At 42.0% G+C, this 20,828-nt stretch overlaps 1 protein-coding gene across 1 annotated transcript in view; it reads left to right on the plus strand.

The window, feature by feature from the left end:
- The first annotated feature begins 4,569 nt into the window (after positions 1-4,569).
- LOC119656055 (cubilin homolog) overlaps positions 4,570-20,828 on the plus strand; it is a 76,898-nt gene continuing 60,639 nt past the window's right edge. Inside the window, exons 1-9 of the mRNA XM_038062326.1 lie at positions 4,570-4,723; positions 4,788-5,063; positions 10,497-10,686; positions 11,025-11,128; positions 11,202-11,577; positions 11,637-11,855; positions 15,875-16,615; positions 16,734-17,087; positions 17,226-17,382. Of these exons, the coding sequence (XP_037918254.1) occupies positions 4,641-4,723; positions 4,788-5,063; positions 10,497-10,686; positions 11,025-11,128; positions 11,202-11,577; positions 11,637-11,855; positions 15,875-16,615; positions 16,734-17,087; positions 17,226-17,382 (2,500 nt within the window). The 5' untranslated portion in view covers positions 4,570-4,640. The remainder of the gene's footprint in view (positions 4,724-4,787; positions 5,064-10,496; positions 10,687-11,024; positions 11,129-11,201; positions 11,578-11,636; positions 11,856-15,874; positions 16,616-16,733; positions 17,088-17,225; positions 17,383-20,828) is intronic.

Here is a 20,828-nt window from a genome sequence, read left to right on the forward strand (position 1 = left end):
CCACTTTCGGTTACGCTCCTCCCAGGGTAGAGGTGAGCTAGCGTCTGATGAGCCCCCTCTGCCCTGAACGAAACCGTTAGTCCTTGTTTTCGTATATAGAAATTTTCCTGGAGTCAGACTGGTATGAGTGTTCTAATGAGGAGTGCGAATCTGATGAGCTTTTGGGTAATGGTTTGAAAGAAATTTTGGAGAAAGATGAGGAAATCAAGATCCACTTACTGGGAAACGAAGCCCAGGGGAAACGAAATCAATAGATGTACGAAGCCTACTGACAAAAAAGCGAACAGGATTGCAGAAAACCGAATTCGCCCAGAGGCGGCTGTTATCTCCAGGAAAAGAAATCTGTTGTTCAGGGAAATCAAAGAAAGTATAAAAAAACTGAGTGGAAATGTCGACAGAATCTGAAAACCGCAGAAAGGGTAACCGATATATTTCCAATAGTGGTAAATGCCCAGAGTTTAGGAAGGCACTGACTGCTGTAAGAAAATGAAGTTTATTCAAATAAACCTTAATCATTGCCGCTTGGCCGGTCAGCGGGTAGTATAGGTCCCAGGGCAAAACGTGGATTGGTACCCACGATGGAGCATAAAACGTGGGAAACGTCTGCTGAAGCAACACCAGCAGCTCTACTACCAAACCCTATCTCCACCTCCACGTGGTAATCGCTGGGAGCTCTTTCTTAACGAAAAGCTGCAGACGGAGAAGGATGAAGGCGAGTCTCCCGCGCCTAAAAACGAGACAAATTGTATCAACTGGTCCTTCAGGTTGGAGATTGGGTAGGGCTGGCAACCCTACACGGAAAACAACTTGTTACAAAGCCACAACAGGAGCCTTGGGCGGGACGGATTACACAACGATGAACCCGGCAACGACAACGGATTAACGATTTGCGCATTTTCTCATGGAACGTGCGCTCCCTGTACAGAGATAAAGCTGATGAGCAGCTAGCCGATACCCTGTCCCAATATAGGGCTGGTGTAACAGCGTTACAGGAAATGCGTTGCACAGAGACCGGTTTCCTGGAGAAGAGCCGCTACACCATATATTATAGTGGCCATCCAGTAAACTATGTGACCACAAACATACGTGGGCCTCTCCAGACGGGACCTTTCAACCAAATCGATCACGTGTTGATCGAACGCCGCCACCTCTCAGCCTTGATGAATGTCGGAACATATAGAGGGTGAATGTAGACTCGGACCATTATCTCGTTGAGAAGGTGCTCCGAGTTCGAGTAACAACACCACCCAGAATCCCCCTGACAATTAGGTGAGAGTTAAAACTGAAGCCATCCACAACACAGCTCTCCGCAACACCTATAAGAGGGAAATGGATACCGCAATAACGCAGTCAGCAGAGATCCTGGAGATGAAGCATCAACAAATGATCAACCACCTGAAGAACGTTATCATAAATACGGCCACAAACATAGTTGGCCCCAGCCGCAAAAAGAGTCGGAACGGCTGATTTGACGATGAATGTAAGCTAGCAACGGAACGGAAAAATGCTGCGCACCGAGTAATGTTGCATTCACAAAGAACGCGGGCACGCGCGGGGACTTATCACGAATTCCGTCGAACGGAGGAGCGACTTCACAGACGGAAAAAGCAAGCCTGGGAAGACCAACAAGAAAAGTACAAGGAGCAACCGCACCAGCGCGGAAGTTTTACCAACAAGTCAGCAGAATGAAGCCTTACTCACCTCGACGCTCATTCTGCCGAGACAAAGGGGGAAATCTGATTTCCGACAGAATGGGCATATTGGAGCGATGGGTAGAGTACTTTGATGAACTACCGAACAACCAGAACATCGGCGAGTTGGAGGTCCCGCCAACTGAAGACGACGGACAAATATTGCCACCACCTAGTATAGAAGAAACAGTCCGTGCAATTCATCGGCTAAAAAATCATAAGTCGCCAGGAACCGATGGAATTACAGCCGGATTGGTTAAATATGGAGGCGACCAGTTACACCAAGTGGTTCATCAACTTGTGCTCAAGGTGTGGGACAACGAATCAATGTCTGATGACTTGCAAAGAGACATTATCTGTCTCATATATAAAAAGGAAGATATCACACAGTGCAGCAATTATAGAGGTATCACGTTGCTGAGTACCATCTATAAGATATTCTCAACTATCTTGCTAGGCCGGATAGCCCCATGCGCCCAGAATATTAGTGGCTCATTTCAAAGAGGCTTCACTCCAGGTAAATCAGCAACAGATCAGATTTTCCCTCTGCGGCAGGCGATGGAAAAACTGCTGGACATCAGTTGCACCATCTCTTCAGCTACTTTATAGCCGCCTATAATAGCATAGCCAGGGTAAAACTGTATACGGCCATGACAGAATTCGGTATCCGACGAAACTGATAAGACTGACTAGGCTGACCCTGACCAAAGTGCGAGGCCAGATAAAAGCAACAGAATTACTCTCAACAATTCGACATCAACAACGGTCTACGACAAGGGGATGCCCTATCATGGGTCCTCTTTAACCTGGCCCTGCCAAAAGTGAACTGCTGGCCTACGCTAACGATATCGACATCATGGGAAGAACCACCCGAGACGTACAAACTGCTTTCATCCAGATCGAGCAAACGGCACTCACTCCGAGGTCTTGGGCTGCACATCAATGAAAGCAAGACAAAATATATGGTGGTCAGCACCAAAAACCAACCAACCAACAACATCAAACCGCACTGGTCTAACGGGAAGAATAAAGACAGCAGACTACAACTTGGAGACCGTTGATAATTTCTCGTATCTAGAGCCGAAATTCACAACCGATAACAGCTACGATGCTGGAATCCACGCACGTCGTTGGCAGCCAACAGAGCCTATTTCAGCTCACAAAAACTGTTCCGCTCGAAACGTCTCACCATAGGGTCCAAGCTCTTACTGTAAAAGACAATGATCTTGTCAGTCCTCCTGTATTCCTCTTAAACTTGGGTTCTTAGCAAGAAAAATTGCGAACTCTTGGCCGCGTTCGAGAGAAGAGTCTTCCGTATGGAAGATGGAGCAATGGCGTCCGTCAAGACGCCGGACAGCTTTTTGGGGATATCGAACTGGTGGACCTGGCCTAGATCGGATACAGGTTGTGGCGCCGTAGATGATGATGATTATCGCTTAGGATTGACTTGTTCAGACCACCTACGAATTTGAGATGGAAGTTGTCATATAAGTGAATTAAACAGAAACTGACAGGGGACATTCCATGCAATTCACTATGAATCAGGCAGGCGACAGCAAAGCCTGGTATCTTGACGGCATACCGGATGAAGTCTTTAAACTTGCCCTGAATTCCGGATCATGCATGTTCGAAGCGTAGAAGCAGCAGAAACTAGTGCTGCTGACCAAGGCTGGCAAAACTTCTAGTGAGCTATACACCCAGAAATCCGCATATTTTTTGGACATAAGGCAAGCAGATAATGGTTCTTGAAATACAAGGAGGTCTTTCGGATGGACAGTATCAGTTCGGTATTGCGTGGTGACCCCGGGCGTTCAATTGAAATCTAATACGCAAAGATTGGTGTAACCATCTATCTCGGTGATATTTTTGACAGCTACTTACAAGCACGGAGCTCATCGTATGACACCGATAACGGACACTCAAGGAGTACCTTACCTCTGCCGATGTACCACAGGGCTCTGGGTTCGCTGCTGTGAAGGAGGCAACAGTGGTGGGTAACGCCGACTAGATAGCACTGTTTGCAGTAGCAAAGCATGTTGAAGATGCTGAGTTATACTCATGCGTCAAGGCTTGGCTAGAAAGTTCTAGTCTGATACTTTGCCGAAGAGAAAACGGAAGCGGTTCTCATTATCAAGCGCCGCAGAATGGGCTTCTAGGTTGCCTATAGCCAGGGTAGTGCATTACACACGTAATTTGCACAGTTTGGAGAAGATATTAACAAACAGACAAATAGACAAATAGGCAAACAAACAAACAGACAAACATACAAACAGACAAACGGGCAAACAGGCAAACAGGCAAACAGACAGACAAACAAACAGACAAACAAACAGATAAACAAACAAACAGACAAACAGACAAACAGACAAACCCACTAACAGACAAACAGACAAACAGACAAACAGACAAACAGACAAACAGACAAACAGACAAACAGAGAAACAGACAAACAGACAAACAGACAAACAGACAAACAGGCAAACAGACAAACAGACAAACGGCCAACAGAGACATAGACATAGACTTGGTATATTACAATGTTATTATCTACAGTTAAAGTTATATGGGAAAATTAAAGAAATATGAAGTAAATGCTTTTGCGGGTTAATCCGGCCAAATCGGGTGTTTTAACCGTTTTTACAGAGAGTGAGACAGTAATTAGTGTACACATATTTTCAGACTGCGTCGCATCTTCCAGAAACTTATCTAGTCACATGTAACATCGAAACTAGTGACGTCACTGTGCGTTTGTTTAACTATTTCTATCAGTATGTCACTAATTATTGCAAATGATGGGCGTTTAATGATAAAAGAATACGCCCAAAATATAGCTGACCAAGAACACCACTAGTTTCTATACAGTCTAGTTCAAGCCGTCGCGGAGTTTAAACGGTTTCTTACGGAGGAATTAGGGATATAATGGAAATATAGGTAGAGATCCTTACAATCATGGGAACGGAGACTTTTCAGTTAACTCCATTTTTAATAGCACTTTTCCTAATTAACTGCCACGCGGTATTGTTCGATGAAGTGTAAGTGTTATCTTTGATCTAAAATTCGCAAGTGTGCACTTTCAAATGCAATTTCATGAAATAGGCCTAAGATCCTGGTGCATGATGGCCATCTAATTTTGCAATCGGCTTCAGACAAAAATATTACAATCCACCTAAAAGGAGATTCATGGTTGAATGTAAATGACATCGACGTTCTTAAAGTGTTAAATAGATTTGGTGCAAGTGCCAAGCACGCAAGACCCTCCTCGGGGATTATATCAGGACCAGAAGTGAGTTATGAAGTTCAGCTTTATACATTGCGATCTGCATTGTTTGGAGAGAAAGGATTAGAGGAAAGAGTTATTCAGTTGGAAAACGCGTAAGTATGAAGTTTCGATGTTTCTTACGATAAAGGGGGCGGTAACCGCCGCATTGCAAATCACGTTCAAATTTTCGACCTTGAGTATATTGAGGACAAATGGGAGGTACTCCATGTACTTATCTATGTATGTAAACTAAATAACTTGTTTGTAAAAGCTTAGTTAAAAATATTTCCCAGGTACATTAATGGAATTTCAGCCCCACAACCACGAAAAGTTTCAAATCCCTGATATTCTGACTAACTAGCTTCAATAGTAGCTAGTAGCAAGCAGGGAATAATTTATTTAAAAAAGTAAAAGTCGGAAAACGATTTCAAATATTGTCTATGACTATAAAAGAGTGAAAAAAAGTTATATACTTGTGTCCTATATATGGTAGGTTTATGAAATGATTTTCATTGAATCTACCTTTGAAAGGCTTTAATCCGTATAGTCACTGCCTATACTTATACCAACTATTTGTTTCATACGCCCTTTTAGATTAAATTTTTAGACCTCAGCATTTCCGACAGAGGCCTCCTGGAAGGCCTTTGAAATGTTGCAAATGTACGGGATTTTTTTATAAATATTATGTTAATTAATGTTAATATTATGTTATACTGGACTTTCTCAGTACTCCCAGTAGTTTCTAATTATATCAGACTTTTTTTTAAATATAATAGAATCATTCCTCCTTCTTCAACATACGTTATAAATAGTACCAACCATTCAAACAATACATGGCATCAACATCATTATTATTAACGGCGCAACAATCGGTGTCTGGTTTAGGCTTGTCTAGGTTGGCCATAGCAAGGAACTCTACACACCTTGGCCCTCAGATCAACCAATTCGATATCCCTAACAGCTATCTGGCATTCTGTCCTATGCCACCGCTCCATCCCAGGCAGAATCTCCAACATTTTCTTTTTCAATTAGAATTAGACGAGCGGTCTACCTCAGCCTATTGACCGAATTTACCTTCTTTTGTAGCGGCCAAAAATTCTTCGGAGAATTCTTCTCTTGAACGCGGCTAGAAGTTAACAATTTTCTTTTATTAATAACCGAACTCTCCCAGGAGAGAAAATAAGCACTAGCAAAAATTAGTTGCGATTTTGCTGTACCAAACCACCACCAGTTGGCGCTGCTTGTGTCGGATAATGAAGTATAAATACTCCTACATTTAGTCAAGGAGTCATTTCAGTTTTGACCATCGTAGCGATAACAGTGCATAGAAAGGTAAAAGGATGGAAAAGAGCCAAAAACGTATACTTTTTCTGTATAAGTTCAAACTCGGTCATAAAGCAGCGGAGGCGACCAAGAACATTAACAACGCATTTGGAGCTGATACGGTAAGCGAAGGAACCACACGGTGGTGGTTCGAAAAATTCCGGCCAGGTGACGTAAACCTTCAAAGTGAGCCACGTGGACATCCAGGACCATCGATTGACAACGACGAGCTGCGTTTGCTAATCGAATGTTTGGTGGTCTACAGCTGGAGTTATCCATTCTTTTTTTGCCACCTGAAGAAACGATAAATGCACAGAAATACTGTGTCTAACTCGAGGAAATGCACTAAAAATTGAGTATTCAACGGCCGAGATAGATAGATAGAGATAGGTCATTAGAGATAGTGTGATACTTCTTCATGACAATGCACGACCTCATGTATCCAAAACAAAATTGCCTTCGAAGAATTTATCAACACCCGACAGTTGAACTTCTACGAAACTGGCATACATGCGCTTGAATCTCGCTGGGAGAAGTATTTTGAGTCGATTGGCATCTATTTTGATTAAATAAATGACTTTTTGTAAGCTTTACAGTCGTTTAAAATTTTAGTACTAAAACGATCATTTCATTTGGAACACCCTAATAGCAGGCGCCAATCCGGGGTCGGGTTGCTTCTGATGGCTACTGCAAAACGCGCTCTGTTGACCTGGGAGCCGGTGTCCGACAATCTTCTAACAAGATTCCGATCCAGGTTAAGGAGCATCACAAATGTAAAATACTATGCACTAACGGCGACTTCCGATATAGTGGAGTATGATGAGTTTCTACAAGCAATTAAATGCAGCTCAGAGGAGACTTTCTAAAGGTTACATTGTGATCTGAATGCCGTGGTAGGCTCTGACAACAACTTGTTTGGACATATGATGGGAAAACACAGCCGTGCCGAGCGTAGCGATAATTATAGAAAGTTCGTCGATTTCTGAAACTTCCACTGCTACATTATTAGTGGCACATTGCTCAAAAACAGAGTCTTCCATAAGATCAATTCAACAGAGATGAACAAAAGGGTTTGAAGACTCGATTGACCGCTGCTAGTGATGATGGGCGTGACCACTAGAACTCCGATACCGAACGAAATGCTGATAAGTTCAGTGTAACGTGACAAGAAAGAATTTGCCATTGCGCTACTCGGGGAATCGGAGGATGTCACAGAAGGCAATGATTTCAGAAATGTACAGCCCATCACAAAAGAACTTGCATGTGATCGCAAAGCATCAAAGGCGTCGATCAATTTGCATATTTAGCAAGCGTAGTTTCTGCTGACGGTGAAACTGAACTGGATGTTACCCGACACATTAATACCGTTAGATCGATTTTGCCTGCTCTGTCTAAAATCCACAAATGCAGTTATCTGAGTATGTTCTTTCTGTGCTGCTATATGAGAGTAGCACCTGGAAAGTAAGCTCTACTGTTATTAAAAAGCCCAAAGTCTGCTCGACATCCTGTCTGCGTTGCATTATCGGAATACACTGGCCTCACACTATCTCAGACGAAGAATTTGGTCGGCATATAGGCCTGGCACTCGTACGCACTGTGATGGGAATGCGGTAGTGGCAGTAGATACGTTACACGTGAAGTGGGGGGGGGCGACAATTACATTGAAGGCTACGCCATGCAGTGGAAACCACTTTCCCTAGATGGCCGACGGGTGGGTCGCCCCAAGAACACTTGGTGTAGAATACTAGAGGAGGTGTGGGAGCGTCGTGGGAGCGGAAGTCATGGACGGAGCTAAAGCTAATTTTAGGTAACCGCGAACGATAGTGCGTGGTTGATGCCCTATACCCCACCAAGGAGTTAAATGGCAACTATATGATATGATAATGCGTCCCCTTTTCTTAGGTCCTAGTTGATAGAGACGAGTCTCGAGAAGGCTCCCGTTGTTAACTCTCGCTAAATGTGGATATCACACGGCTCAAATTGCTTTCCTCTTGCTTTCCAGCGCAATATTTAAATATTCAAAGTATTTTGAAACGAGTGTTCAAGAAATCATATAAAACACCTTTCACTACAATTTAAAATGTATACTATTTTCTGAAATCTCCTGATCTTAGTAAAAGTTCGTGGCTGGATAAAACGACTACGGTTCTGGTAAGAAGGAAGAACCGTAACGCACCGGTCTCATGCCAAGCCACCAGATGTGTGTCAGAAGAAGCAAACAAAACCTTTCATACCTGAAGCGCCCAGCTTCCGGTTTCCCGACTAGTTTCTTTTTAATTTCTTTTCCAGGGTATTTGACTACACTAGGGTTACATATGTAAAGCAACATCAAGCCAACCATCCCTGAAATAAGGAGTTGACGACCTGGCTTTGGGCTGCCTATATTTGATACCGGTCTTGCGATCAGTGCTCCCGTATTGCATGCCTTGGTTGCTGCACACTTCAAATGTTGCCGCATGTTGCCGAATTCTTAGTGAGATTCCTTTTCGGCAATCGGAAGTAATCTGTTATAGATTACCTGTCCAAATAATTTGCCAGTGTTATTTAGAAGCCATATCTGGTCCTATTGGTAGGACAAAATTTCTCCCAAGGGTTTGTTTGGCTTGGGAATGAGTATAAGCCTCGCCGTCTTCCACTTTATGGAAAATACCCCTTACTTAAAACATGCATTAAATTTCTCAACATATTTGGCTTCATCTTGACTGACTAGCGAGCTTTTCCGAGAATGGTTTGCACGTCAAGAGCTTTAATATGGGTTATTTGCTTTACCGCCCTTTCTGAATTACCATTGTAGCTTCCGTGGAGTCTACATCATGGATAACGGAAAGGCTAGTGGCACCCTCACCCTTACCCCCTCAAGGGGGCGGTATTTGCATTTTGTTCATATACGGAACCAGTAAACCCTCGTTGCCAGTCATTAGACATTGATTTGCTATGCCAAACCTTGGAATAAACCGCTTGGTGTAGTTGTGGCTGCAATTCCCTAGGTTCCCGGCGACTTATGATTCTTAAATCGATGAAATGCACGGGCTGGGTCTTCCATGTTTGGTCGTGGTGGTCGTGAGCAATTATCCATTGTCTTCAGTTGGAACGATCTCCAATTCGCTGATATTCTGGTTGTTGCGCGGTTCATCGAAATACTCAGCACATCGTTCCTATATGACCCTGTTTATCTCGATAAGATGAACATCGATATGTATATTTTTTCATCCTGCTTGCCTTGTTGGTAAAGCTTCCGCGAGCAATGCGGTTGCTCTCTGTACTTGTCGCTCTGCGCTCATTCTTGGTAAGTTACATGTTTCAGTTTCAGTAGCGAAATTGACTCGTCTAGAAAGAGTTCTGGGTCCTATCATAAACGGTCGCTATTTTGTTAGTGGTATTGTATAGTACTATTCCATCTTCCCTGAGCGTCGGATCGATCCGATGTACCTAAATTTATCAATTCTGGACAGGTGGCTGCCATTGACAGGGGTAGTGCTTCTGTTTTATAATATTTAGATTCAATTGCAGACCATGCTGTGTGAATGAGCTTCATCAACCGACCATCAAATTGCTCCAATTTTTTAATAACCTCACAGAAATTCCCAAAGTGTAAGTGCCAATACAATTTTAATCACATGGGCCACCAAAGTGGGGGAAATTATAGCAGTTTTTTACCGTGTTTACGTTCAAAGCCGTAACCAAGAAAACTACACACCGGAGATTCGACTTCCGGCACATTACTTGACTTTGTATGATGGAAAAAAATCATTACGCATATTTAACCTTTTTCGGTGTTAGTGCCGTATATGTAATGCAGTGGATTAGTGTGCGGCCACGTGGTTGTGCCAGTTCCGTGTTACTGTTGACGATGAAAATATTCATCATGAAGTGTGGCTATGACTCATTTGCTTACCTCATGACTTTAGTCATTTCTCTTCCGACCGAACCAAGGTGCGTCCTCCGGCTTGGCTGAAATGGATCCTTTAATATAATCATCACGTGTCAATCACACATTGGATCGACTTAACGGCGATGAACTTTAGGTATGGGCAAAAATGTCGGGGGCGCTAAGAATAATCACTTTTTACAGCTTGAATTAATGACTTCCGCCGAGAAGACTGGACATTATTAGTCTACTGCATAAATGTTTATACATATAAAGCAACTAACTAATATTTATAATTCTTTTTTTTTTGTGAAAAGAAGAATTGAATAAGAAAACAAAATTTTTATATTCATAGAACACGAGTTGGTCGCATTAATTTTCGTTTTCGGAACCTTCAACAACGTTTACGGAGACTGGAAAATAAAATTGAGACACTTCTGGCTAAGGCCTCTGAGGACAACTGTCGTAGTAATCCTTGTCAAAATGGAGGAACATGTATTGATCTCTATGACACATTCACGTGCAAATGCCCCTCCAATTGGGAAGTAAGTATTTCTTATATCAACATTGCACTAAAAGAAGCCATATATTGCGATAAAATCACGTCGAGAAGAAAGTGCCATTTTTGAATAGTTTATCGCACTTTTTTTATTCATAAAAACAAACAAACAAATTTTTTAATAATATTCAATGAATAACACCAGAGTCAGTATAAATTAACATAAACCAAAACTGGTGCATTTGGTTTGTTCTTTTTTCCTCTGTATCAATTTAATTGACATAACTCCGAGACAGTGACTTAGTCAACTTATTCTAAGCTACTTTGCTGCTTGTACTATATTTCCTTGCCAATAGCAAACTTTACCATTGACTGAATTTTCAGGGAACGACATGTGGTACAGATGTCAACGAGTGCGCAGAATTTTCCGGGACCCCTCAAGGTTGTCAAAATGGAGCAGACTGTATAAATACTCCTGGAAGTTTCAGGTAAATTTTCCCCAAACGCGTTTACCCTTTGTATGCTTTGGTGATAATATTTTGCATAACTTGCGGTATGCAGCTGTTCATGCAAACCCGGCTGGGTGGGCGTTCACTGCACGCAGCGATATTCCGATTGTTCAAGGTCATCTGCAGTGGAATTATGTGACCATGGCACTTGCGTCAATAGCTTAGCTCCGCCTGGGTACACATGCATATGTCAGCAAGGATGGAAGACAAATGGATTGACACCTGCCTGCAGCGTTGATATAAATGAATGTGAAGAAGCGAAGCCGCCTTGTGTTTCACAATGCATCAATTTACCAGGATCCTTCATATGCGGACCTTGTCCGGCAGGATTTACTGGAAATGGTTTCGCTTGTTTTGATATAAATGAGTGTGAGACAAACAATGGCGGATGCAGTATCAGTCCTAGAGTTGCATGCATTAATAGCTACGTATGTAGGAATCAAAGTTTGGTAGAAGTTCATACTTGTTAGTATAGCGCAATTCTTAGGGCTCTTTTCACTGCGGGGATTGTCCTGTTGGATGGACTGGAGATGGAAAACAGTGTACAAGAACCGAAACTGGATCCTGTTCCAGAAACATTTGTCATCCTGTTGCTACTTGCAGAGAAATTTCGAATCTCGTCGTCTGCAGCTGCCCATCTGGAATGGCAGGTGATGGAATTGGCCCTAACGGTTGTACTCCTGACCCTTGCGCTAATCGTTGTAAGGTAAGATGTTAAAATATTTATAATCTTCTAAGGTACGTATCTCATCGATTGAAGTTGCTGTTATTTATTCAGAATCATACCTCGCTTCCGTTTAGTTTCATCCGGTACTTACGCCTCTTCTGGGCACTTTGTTTTTGTTAATTCTTCCAAAGTTAATGAATCAATCCCCTGTTTTGATTTTGATTTTAGTTAAATGTCGGGCTCTCCAGAACTGAATAATATTACGTAGAAGGCACTCCCCTCGGGCACCATCTTATCGTGGTTTGATATCCTGTAGTATTGTACCCTACATTAAAAGTATCGAAAACACATGAAGATGGAAGCAACGGATTTTAATTCTCCAAGTAGAAAGGGGGTACAGACTCTGAACCCACACGATAGCAAAAGTGTAGGAACTTTGCAGTCTTGCAGATTACTCACTGAGGAAGCTGCCAGCACACCTGGCAGTTAGGTATAAAATGCATGGAATGCCATGCAATGAGAAGAAAGAGAAATTTGAGGTGTGGCACGAATAGCCGGCGGGAGTTATCTGACTGACTGGGTCGGGCTCCCATTATGGACAGCACGGCTTCCAAACCGCCACGATGACCAGCAGCATTGCTCCTCCTGCTGCAGCTCTTTCGCCACAATCTGCGGCGACCACCTCAGCAGGCTCGCGTAGGGAGCGGATGAAGTAGATCGAGGATATGAACCTCCTTGTCATCCACTCCTACTACGAAATAATAACGTTGGTGATAGGTACAACATCTTACCATCCCTTGTGTCACCAGAAATTCACCAATCACTTCCTGCACTGACTGACTGTGCAACAGGTCACAGGTTAGTACCGCTTCGTCAAATGTAATCGATTGATCGGTACGGGCGGACGGACGGTATGACGAAAGTCACTCCTGGTGTGTCTAGAATGTAACCCACGCGAGTTTTTTCAGATCACTCAACGAATACCAACAGAGTTTTCGGTAACGGAAAGAAAAAAGTTATGCAGGACTATGGCGGTTACTCGCATACTAAGCGAACTGAGTAGAGTACCGCTGAAGGCACCCACCATGCCACTATTCCGGGCATGAAATTTACGGATATTACAAAAAAAAGGTTCGACGAGCCATAAACACTTCGAAGAGCTGGAGGGGCTCAGGTCTGGATGGGGTGCACACAGCATAAACCAAGTTATTAGTCAGTGGAGGAATTTCCACTCTTCCTCACTGCGGGGATTACCCACTTTATCCCTAAGAATGGTACATTGCAGGACCCCGCAGATACAAAATCAATTATTTAAGTACCAACCCTATACAAGTTCAGAACGTCGATTATTACAGAGGGATCCATTGAATTCACTTGGTTTTGCATGGCATTGAACCATGACTACTGAATTATGCTAGCCGGCATGATTTGGCAATCAATTATTGCTTAGGTGCTGAAGTGGGAGCTGACACACTTGATGTACTTAGATGACATCAAGTTGTATGCTTGTACTGATGACCACTTTAGAAGGCTGTTGCGAATGGTAGTGGATGTTTAGCTATGATTATCAGGATGGAATATGGATTAGATAAATGTTGAATCTAAGCCAGTCGCAAAGGTCATCATGAGGCACATGCCGGACATAGCATTGGTTCCCTCCAGATTCAAGATAGGACCGAGAGAAGTACCTAAGGCCCATGCTCAAGTTGGTGATCTGCAGGGTGTTCTGCTATCCGAATTCCTGCGACGCGTGAAACTGGTATTAAAATCCCATCTCTAGAGGAAGAATAAAATATGAGAACATATTCGCCATCCCTTCACTGGCTTATGCATTCGGAATATTGCCGTAGAGGAAAACCGTTGTAGAAAACATTCAGCGGTGGATACGGACTTTCGAATGCGTCACGCAGATTCTCCCACGCAGTGGATGAACCTGCCTCGTGACATCGAAGGTAGGGGCGTGGTTGACGTTGACTCGCTACGTGCTTATTTTTACAGGACAAAACAAGCGAGTCCTTTGCATGCAGTTGAAATACGAAAATACAAATACAAATACGCCAAGAATCTTGTTTGAGTCCCATTCTATTTAATGCCTACAAGCGGATATCCAAACACATGCTCATTGTCGGCTAAACTAAAGAAATTATACGAATATATTCATTGATGGAAAATCAAAATAAATATAATTTAAACAAATTGTGTGTTTTTTACTAGAAAAAGGAAGAGAGAATTTTCCAACTCAACCAGTAAACTTTTTGGACAAAATCTGCCATGGTGGACTGACATTTAATACCTTAGGTTAAGGTTAGCTCCAAAAATTATATGGGTGGAGGAGGTACTTTGAGCACTTCCCCAAATAAGAGAAATGAGAAAAATATAAAAATAATACAATAAAAGTAATACCAGCATAAAAACAATACGAGCAAACTAAAAAAAAATTATAAAGACGGAAAAATATACCTAGCGGTCGTCAAGAACGTTTTGGTAGAATACAGTCCCCACCCTCTTGGGAACTCCAAAGGGTTGATATTTTCTTTTACTTTGGCTATTTATTTCCCTTTTATCGTTTATTTCGATCTTTGATAGGTTGCATCATTTCATTTTTTTAAGGTTTTGTGTGAAACAAAACCTGATTAAAATCGGTTCGATGTCTGTCTGTCTGTCTGTCCGCCTGTCACAGCCGATTTACTCAAAGACGGCTAAACAGAGGGTGCAGTGAGAACATGTGTTATTTATGTCCCTTTACATGCATCGAGTGGCGCCATTTTGTGTTGAGTTTGAAGGGGGCTTCCCATACATGCAAAAGAGGGGTGTAATTTTCTTTTCATAGAATATGGTCATGTGTTTGTCAAATGAAAGAGCCCGATTACTACTTTTCGAAACTGATTTTATTTCTGATGTTAGATCAACCATAGGGGAGCGAGGGTTCAAAATATGTGCCCAAAAAAGTGAAAGTTCCCAGAACCCATCCAACCGAAGAATCTGAAAAAAATCACAGTAATGCATCTATACGAAATCTAGACCTCAAAATACATTCCATTCTGATATCTGCAGGAATAAAGTTATAATAGTATATGACCATGTTTCAGAAATTTACCCGAAAACATCCCTAAGTTCATCCTGGAAGTATAAAATGTACCTGATGATATAAGACATAATTCTGGAAAGTTTGAACGTAATCCAACTATTATTAACGGTTATTGGAAGTCAAATTTTCAAACTTTCGCTTTTCTTGTTTAAGCTTTTTTAGTTATTTGAATATCAGTATCAATTACTGAAGAGAAGCATGTCTGTGTACAGGTGTTCAATAAGATGGACGTATGTGTACGTATGTACATATACTTTCGTGCACAGAGTAAACTGAAAATGCGTGAAGATGCGTTAGATCAATTTTGTGCACAATTTTTCTGTCGTTAATATGTATGTACATTGCATTGTATATACACATATGTATGAATGGCAAATGGTTCATAGAGAATTGCTCACATAAGATGAACACAGAACCTTTATACCTGAAGTGCCGAGCTTCCGGTATTCTGACTAGTTTAGTAGGTTCTTCTTTCGATATATTCCATTTACTATTTATTACCTTTCCCGATTTTATCATTTTTCTTTAATCATTACGTAATATTCATTCAGTATCTTTTTAAGATTTTTCTTCCCTCTTGGCCGTCTTTGACCACTCAGGATGGTCTTTTGACGACCGCCCAATCCATCAAATCAAACAGTTCATAACCATATACATATGTATATGAATATCTAAATAGTTTTTAAGATATCATCTTAAGAAATTCACTAACAATGGGCTAAAGGATCAAATTAGGTTAAGGTTGTAGATCAGATCATATTCCCATAGGATATGTTAGTTCTAGGATTGATACGAGATGAGCTCCCATTGTTACTGTAGTTGAAAAGTAAAAAGTTTCTGCATCAAACAAATTATTTATAATAATAATAAATCAATCAATCAATCAATTGAATTGGAATGTCCTTCATCGTTATTAATCTGTGTTTTTGTAATTTCATTCAACATCCTGTGCATATTTTTTTCTTCCTAGAATGGCGGAACTTGTATTGTAAATGGTACATCGTACATTTGCAAATGCCCGGAAGGTCTTTTACCTCCGAACTGTGAACCAAATATCAACCCATGCCGAGCCAACCCCTGCCAGAACGGCGGTACATGTGTTGTTCAGGGCCGACGATACCGTTGCCTTTGCCCTCCCCGCTACCGCGGTCGAATATGCCAGCTGGTGCAAACTCGTTGCGGGGGAGTTTTGAATTCTCCTTCAGGAGTTTTAAAGTATCCACTAACCGCCACATATGACCCCAACGTTCGATGCGCTTGGCTTATTAGAACCAATATTACGAAAGTTTTGGAAGTGACATTCAATAAATTTGAGCTGGAGAGTTCCGTTGGTTGCTTCTTTGATTGGCTTCAAATCCATGATGGTGGAACATCGGCAGCACAACTAATAGGACGTTTCTGTGGATCGGAACTCCCAAAAGGAGGAAAAATAATTTCCACACACAACTTGCTATACTTTTGGTTTAGGTCCGATAATTCAACAGCTCATAATGGTTTTGAGTTGACCTGGAAAACAATTGATCCGGTGTGCGGAGGAACACTCGAGATTAATACATATGGAACGGTAGCGTCGCCGGGATCACCAGGAAATTACTCTCCAAATCGAGATTGCGAATGGCACTTGATAGCACCTCTTGGAAAAAGAATCCAGCTTACATTCTTCCTTATGGCACTGGAGGCTCATGAAGATTGCGGATATGACTACTTGGCGGTAAGTAAAAACCAGTATGTTATTTTGTATGCCCTTTTCAAGTTTGCACTAATTTTGCACAATTCCTGTTATTTTCATTTTCATCTTGTAATTTGGCTTTATCTTTTCTTTTGAGTAGATATACGATGGGTCATCTCGAGAAAGTAGTTTACTTCAAAAATACTGCAATACATCTCACCCTGCGCCAATCGTTTCGTCGTCGCATGAAGTTACCCTTTACTTCCACTCGGACAGTGATAACACGGATGCTGGATTCCAGATTCACTATGCAGTTATAGGCGGAACTCCCGGGTGTGGCGGAATTTTTACGTCAAGCAAGGCCATATTAAAATCGCCTCTCGACGGCGGAAAATATCCTCCAAATTTGAATTGTGACTACCTGATCAAACTGCCATTGGATAATAGAATAAAGCTACACTTTACAAAATTTGCGCTGGAGTACTCGGACACCTGCGTTTATGACTATGTTGAGGTAAATTTGACACAACTATCCAGTAATCAATGATTCCTGCCTTGTATTATCAGCTTTATAAAAAAAAATCTGCGATGGTTTGATTCTTTCAACCTTTATTAACAAACTTCATTTTCCATCTTATTTACTAATAATTAGATTTACGAAGGCGAAACTGATCAAGATCCAAAAGTCGGTCGTTACTGTGGCACCACAATACCGCCGGACTATATGTCTGAGTCAAATGCTGTTCTGGTGAAATTCATCACAGACTTCGACGATGCGTTGGAGGGTTTCCAAATTGAGTATGATACTGGTAAGTGAATCGGTAAATAGATCGGATCATTTAGAACTTTTTCTGAGTTCTAGAATCTGAAGGAATAATAAGTTACGCCGGTTGCCGTATTGGCTTTCCTTCCCTATATATTCGACTATCTTCAACCATTTGCAAAGTCTTACTGTTTCAATTACGCGCTTCACTCATTAATTTCGAGGATTCCCTGCCGCAATTGGATTGTCACAGCAAAGACTATAATTCTCACATACCGTTTCCGGATGATAAACTATTTAACCTATTTAATTGCTCTAGAAAATATGCTCTAAAGCTTTGGACTGCCAAGTACTTACATATATGGTTGCCAAAAACTCTTATGTGGGGCGTAACGCGTTAAATGCACTGCTGGTTCCAGTCAATATGCTTTCCCGAGACGCTGCACACTTCCTCCACTCTCCTACGTCACGTCATTTTAGAACGACCCACCCACCAGCCATCCTGAGATAGTGGGTGCAATTGCATTGCTCAACCCACTATGAAGTTGTCGATTTTCTTCAATATGTTAACTATAAATTGCCATTTCCGGCTTCCCATCAACAAGTCTGCGTACATTTGGCCGGTATGTGAACGAAGTTTTTCATTTGTTGTTGTCTGTTGCCAGAATACCCGAATGACACAACGCATGTAGGTTGATGAAAGCTTGGTGCTTTCGAGGAACAGGGGCGGTTACTTTCCATCTGTGGTCCGCATATAAGCTGCGGCCGGTTTGACGTTCAAAACAGTCGCGAGCCTCGCGAAGTGTCCCGTTTGGGATTTGCGTCTAACCACGATCGTTATTGTGACGAAATGTTAAATCAGCTGTGAAACAAAGAATATACCATTAAATTAGATGGCATACAATACATACAATTATATAAAGTATTACCTTAATAATTACCTCCTCAAAATTTCGTTTTGACAATTAAACGCTGATAAGCAAACGAAAGGTCATTCACCGTGCTCGTCGTTGTGGATTTTACGAGGCTCGCGAGTGTAGCTATAACCGCACAAAGAGAACATTGGCTCAGAGCAGTCTCAACTTGACGTTGGTGTTGAGATAGTTACATTTTTGGTGACGGCGGATCGATCCACTGTGCTATTATGCCCCCTTGCTGATTATATATAGCTATAAACTATACTACGTCATTCAAATCTATAATTGACATGCTCCTTCAATGCAAGTGCCTCAACCTGGGACCTGATATCATTCTCTCAAGTGCCATAACCTACTTTGCACAAGTGCCGGACACCGTCCCAGAACATTTGTGCAGGTTTCATCGCCCTGCTCACAGAATCTATAGATAGTGTCCGTAGATTTTTCTGGCTTCCCCAGGTGATAGTTTGGCCTTCAGCGACCAGTGAATATTCACACAATGATTCGGAGGCGCTTTTGGCGAGGTTTAAATAGTCTATCGTGCGCTTGGGTAGTGGTCCTCCCATGAGTTCACTGGACTGTCCCATTTTTGGTAGGTTCCCTCAGTACAGTTCCCTCAATTGTTCCTCTTCGTTTTTGAACGTAGTAGTCACGAGCCCATTTCTGACTCCATAGAATAGTTCAGGCTAATGCAGCGAGGTCTCCGCTCATTTCATTTAAGATCATCCGCCTCATCTTATTGAGCGAGTCAAGCATGTTCAGTTTGTTAATACATTGCCCACTAGTTTCTAATTCATATGATAGGACCTAGGTGCCTGAATAGCTACCTGACTATCGGTTAGAATAGCTGACCCCGTCAGCATGCCAGGTAATCATTTGTTGGTTTGAGCCGTATGTCGCTCTCACTGTTTGCCCTGTTGCTCCAACGTGTTTCAAACTTCTTATCAAAATGAAACCTCGTTGTTACGTTATTCGTTGGTATCAGTAATTTGGAATACTTTTTAGAAAAAAATAGAAAAAATATCTTCCTTCGATTTAGGTAGCTCCGCGCCTCACTGATACTGCCGGAATTTCTGAAAATCGCTTTCCTTGTCTGCATCTATATGTGCAGATGGAGACGAGTCAATACAACGCAAGCCAGTCTTTGAAGTTTGTGTAACTCCCTGGCTGTTGTGCTAAGTATAGATCTGTCACAGTAGTAGTTGGTCTAGTTTGATTCCCAAATAATTGACCTCTGTTACTCGTTTCATCTCCATATCATATAATCTAATGACCCTGAGATAATCAAGCTCACGGGTTCTAGTAACGGGTGCAATATTGGGTTTGACTGGATTTATTCGCAGCTACGAGAATACCATCTACTCTGGATGAAGGTTCTCACTGCCCATCTTACGCTAGCCTACGAACATAACTTTTTCGCTAGGTTCCAATTAATATTTTCCGCCTTATGAGCATTGTTGGGATATTAGACAGAAAACTATTACCTTCCGCCATGATGTGAGACCCCGGAAAATGAGTTTTCTGAAAATCAGATATACTCTGTCCACCTCATTCTCGGTAAATGCCTCATTCTTTCTCTTCAGACGGACAGAAAATATTGCCTTGTCTATGGCTATAACTTCTTGTAGCCTGGATGTTTTGTGATTTGTTCTATCTGTTCACAGAACTACCTGAAGCTGTTCGATTTTGCTTTCTTAATCGCTTTTCTATACGTCGTACGTACGTACTTCGTATCTCTGCCCATGGTTTGTTTCGCCTGTTCCATCAGGATACGTCCATTGATGACTTGACTCTCTTAGTGGTGTAGCTGGTTTCACATGTATCGATGACGCCTCTGTTGTAAATGAGCCTTGTTATTTCTCTGGCAATGTTGTTTCGAGCGAGTTTCCATGAGTCCGTTGACAAATTCAATATCACTCTCTGCAAGAAAAAAGATCTGATCGATATCGTCCGCCACCCGATTGCAAAATATACAATCAAGGAATCGTGTCTTCTAAGACAGTGCGTTAGGCAAATGTCACAAACAAAGCTTCTCATTTCTAAACTTTGCCAAGCTCCTTGGCAAGAGCATCAGCGCAAATCTGCGCCCTATGAGGCACCGCTGCTACAGTCTTGCTTGCTGCTCGAAAATACTTACCTTCGAGTCGAACGTCAATCTAAGATACTTGGTACTTGTTAGTTTTCACTCGATTACCAACTCGCCGATCGATATGGAAGGCAGGATCGGGATTCTCTTTTTAATGAGGATGATTACTTCTATTTTTTTCTCCAGCGCAAGGCTGAAAGCATGGGATGCATTTATCCCATTACCCTTTACGTCAACATGCCTTTCTATAGTGCACCCATCTCGAATCATACAGAATGGTCGATATAGGCAGCAGCTCAAGGTGTCTTTTCTCTTTGCCGATCAACAGAAGCTTCGTCGCCTTCTAGTGGCAAAGAATGCACCGATTAGTAGGGCTAACCTATAGTGGAACACGAGTTTATATATATTTCTGTCAGGAAACCTTAGGGCCCAGGCGACTTTTTGTTTCTCATAGAGGGAAGTGCCAGCTCTTTTATGTGTGATCATTTT

Source organism: Hermetia illucens, chromosome 1, assembly GCF_905115235.1.
Source record: "Hermetia illucens chromosome 1, iHerIll2.2.curated.20191125, whole genome shotgun sequence".
Lineage (NCBI taxonomy): Eukaryota > Metazoa > Arthropoda > Insecta > Diptera > Stratiomyidae > Hermetia > Hermetia illucens.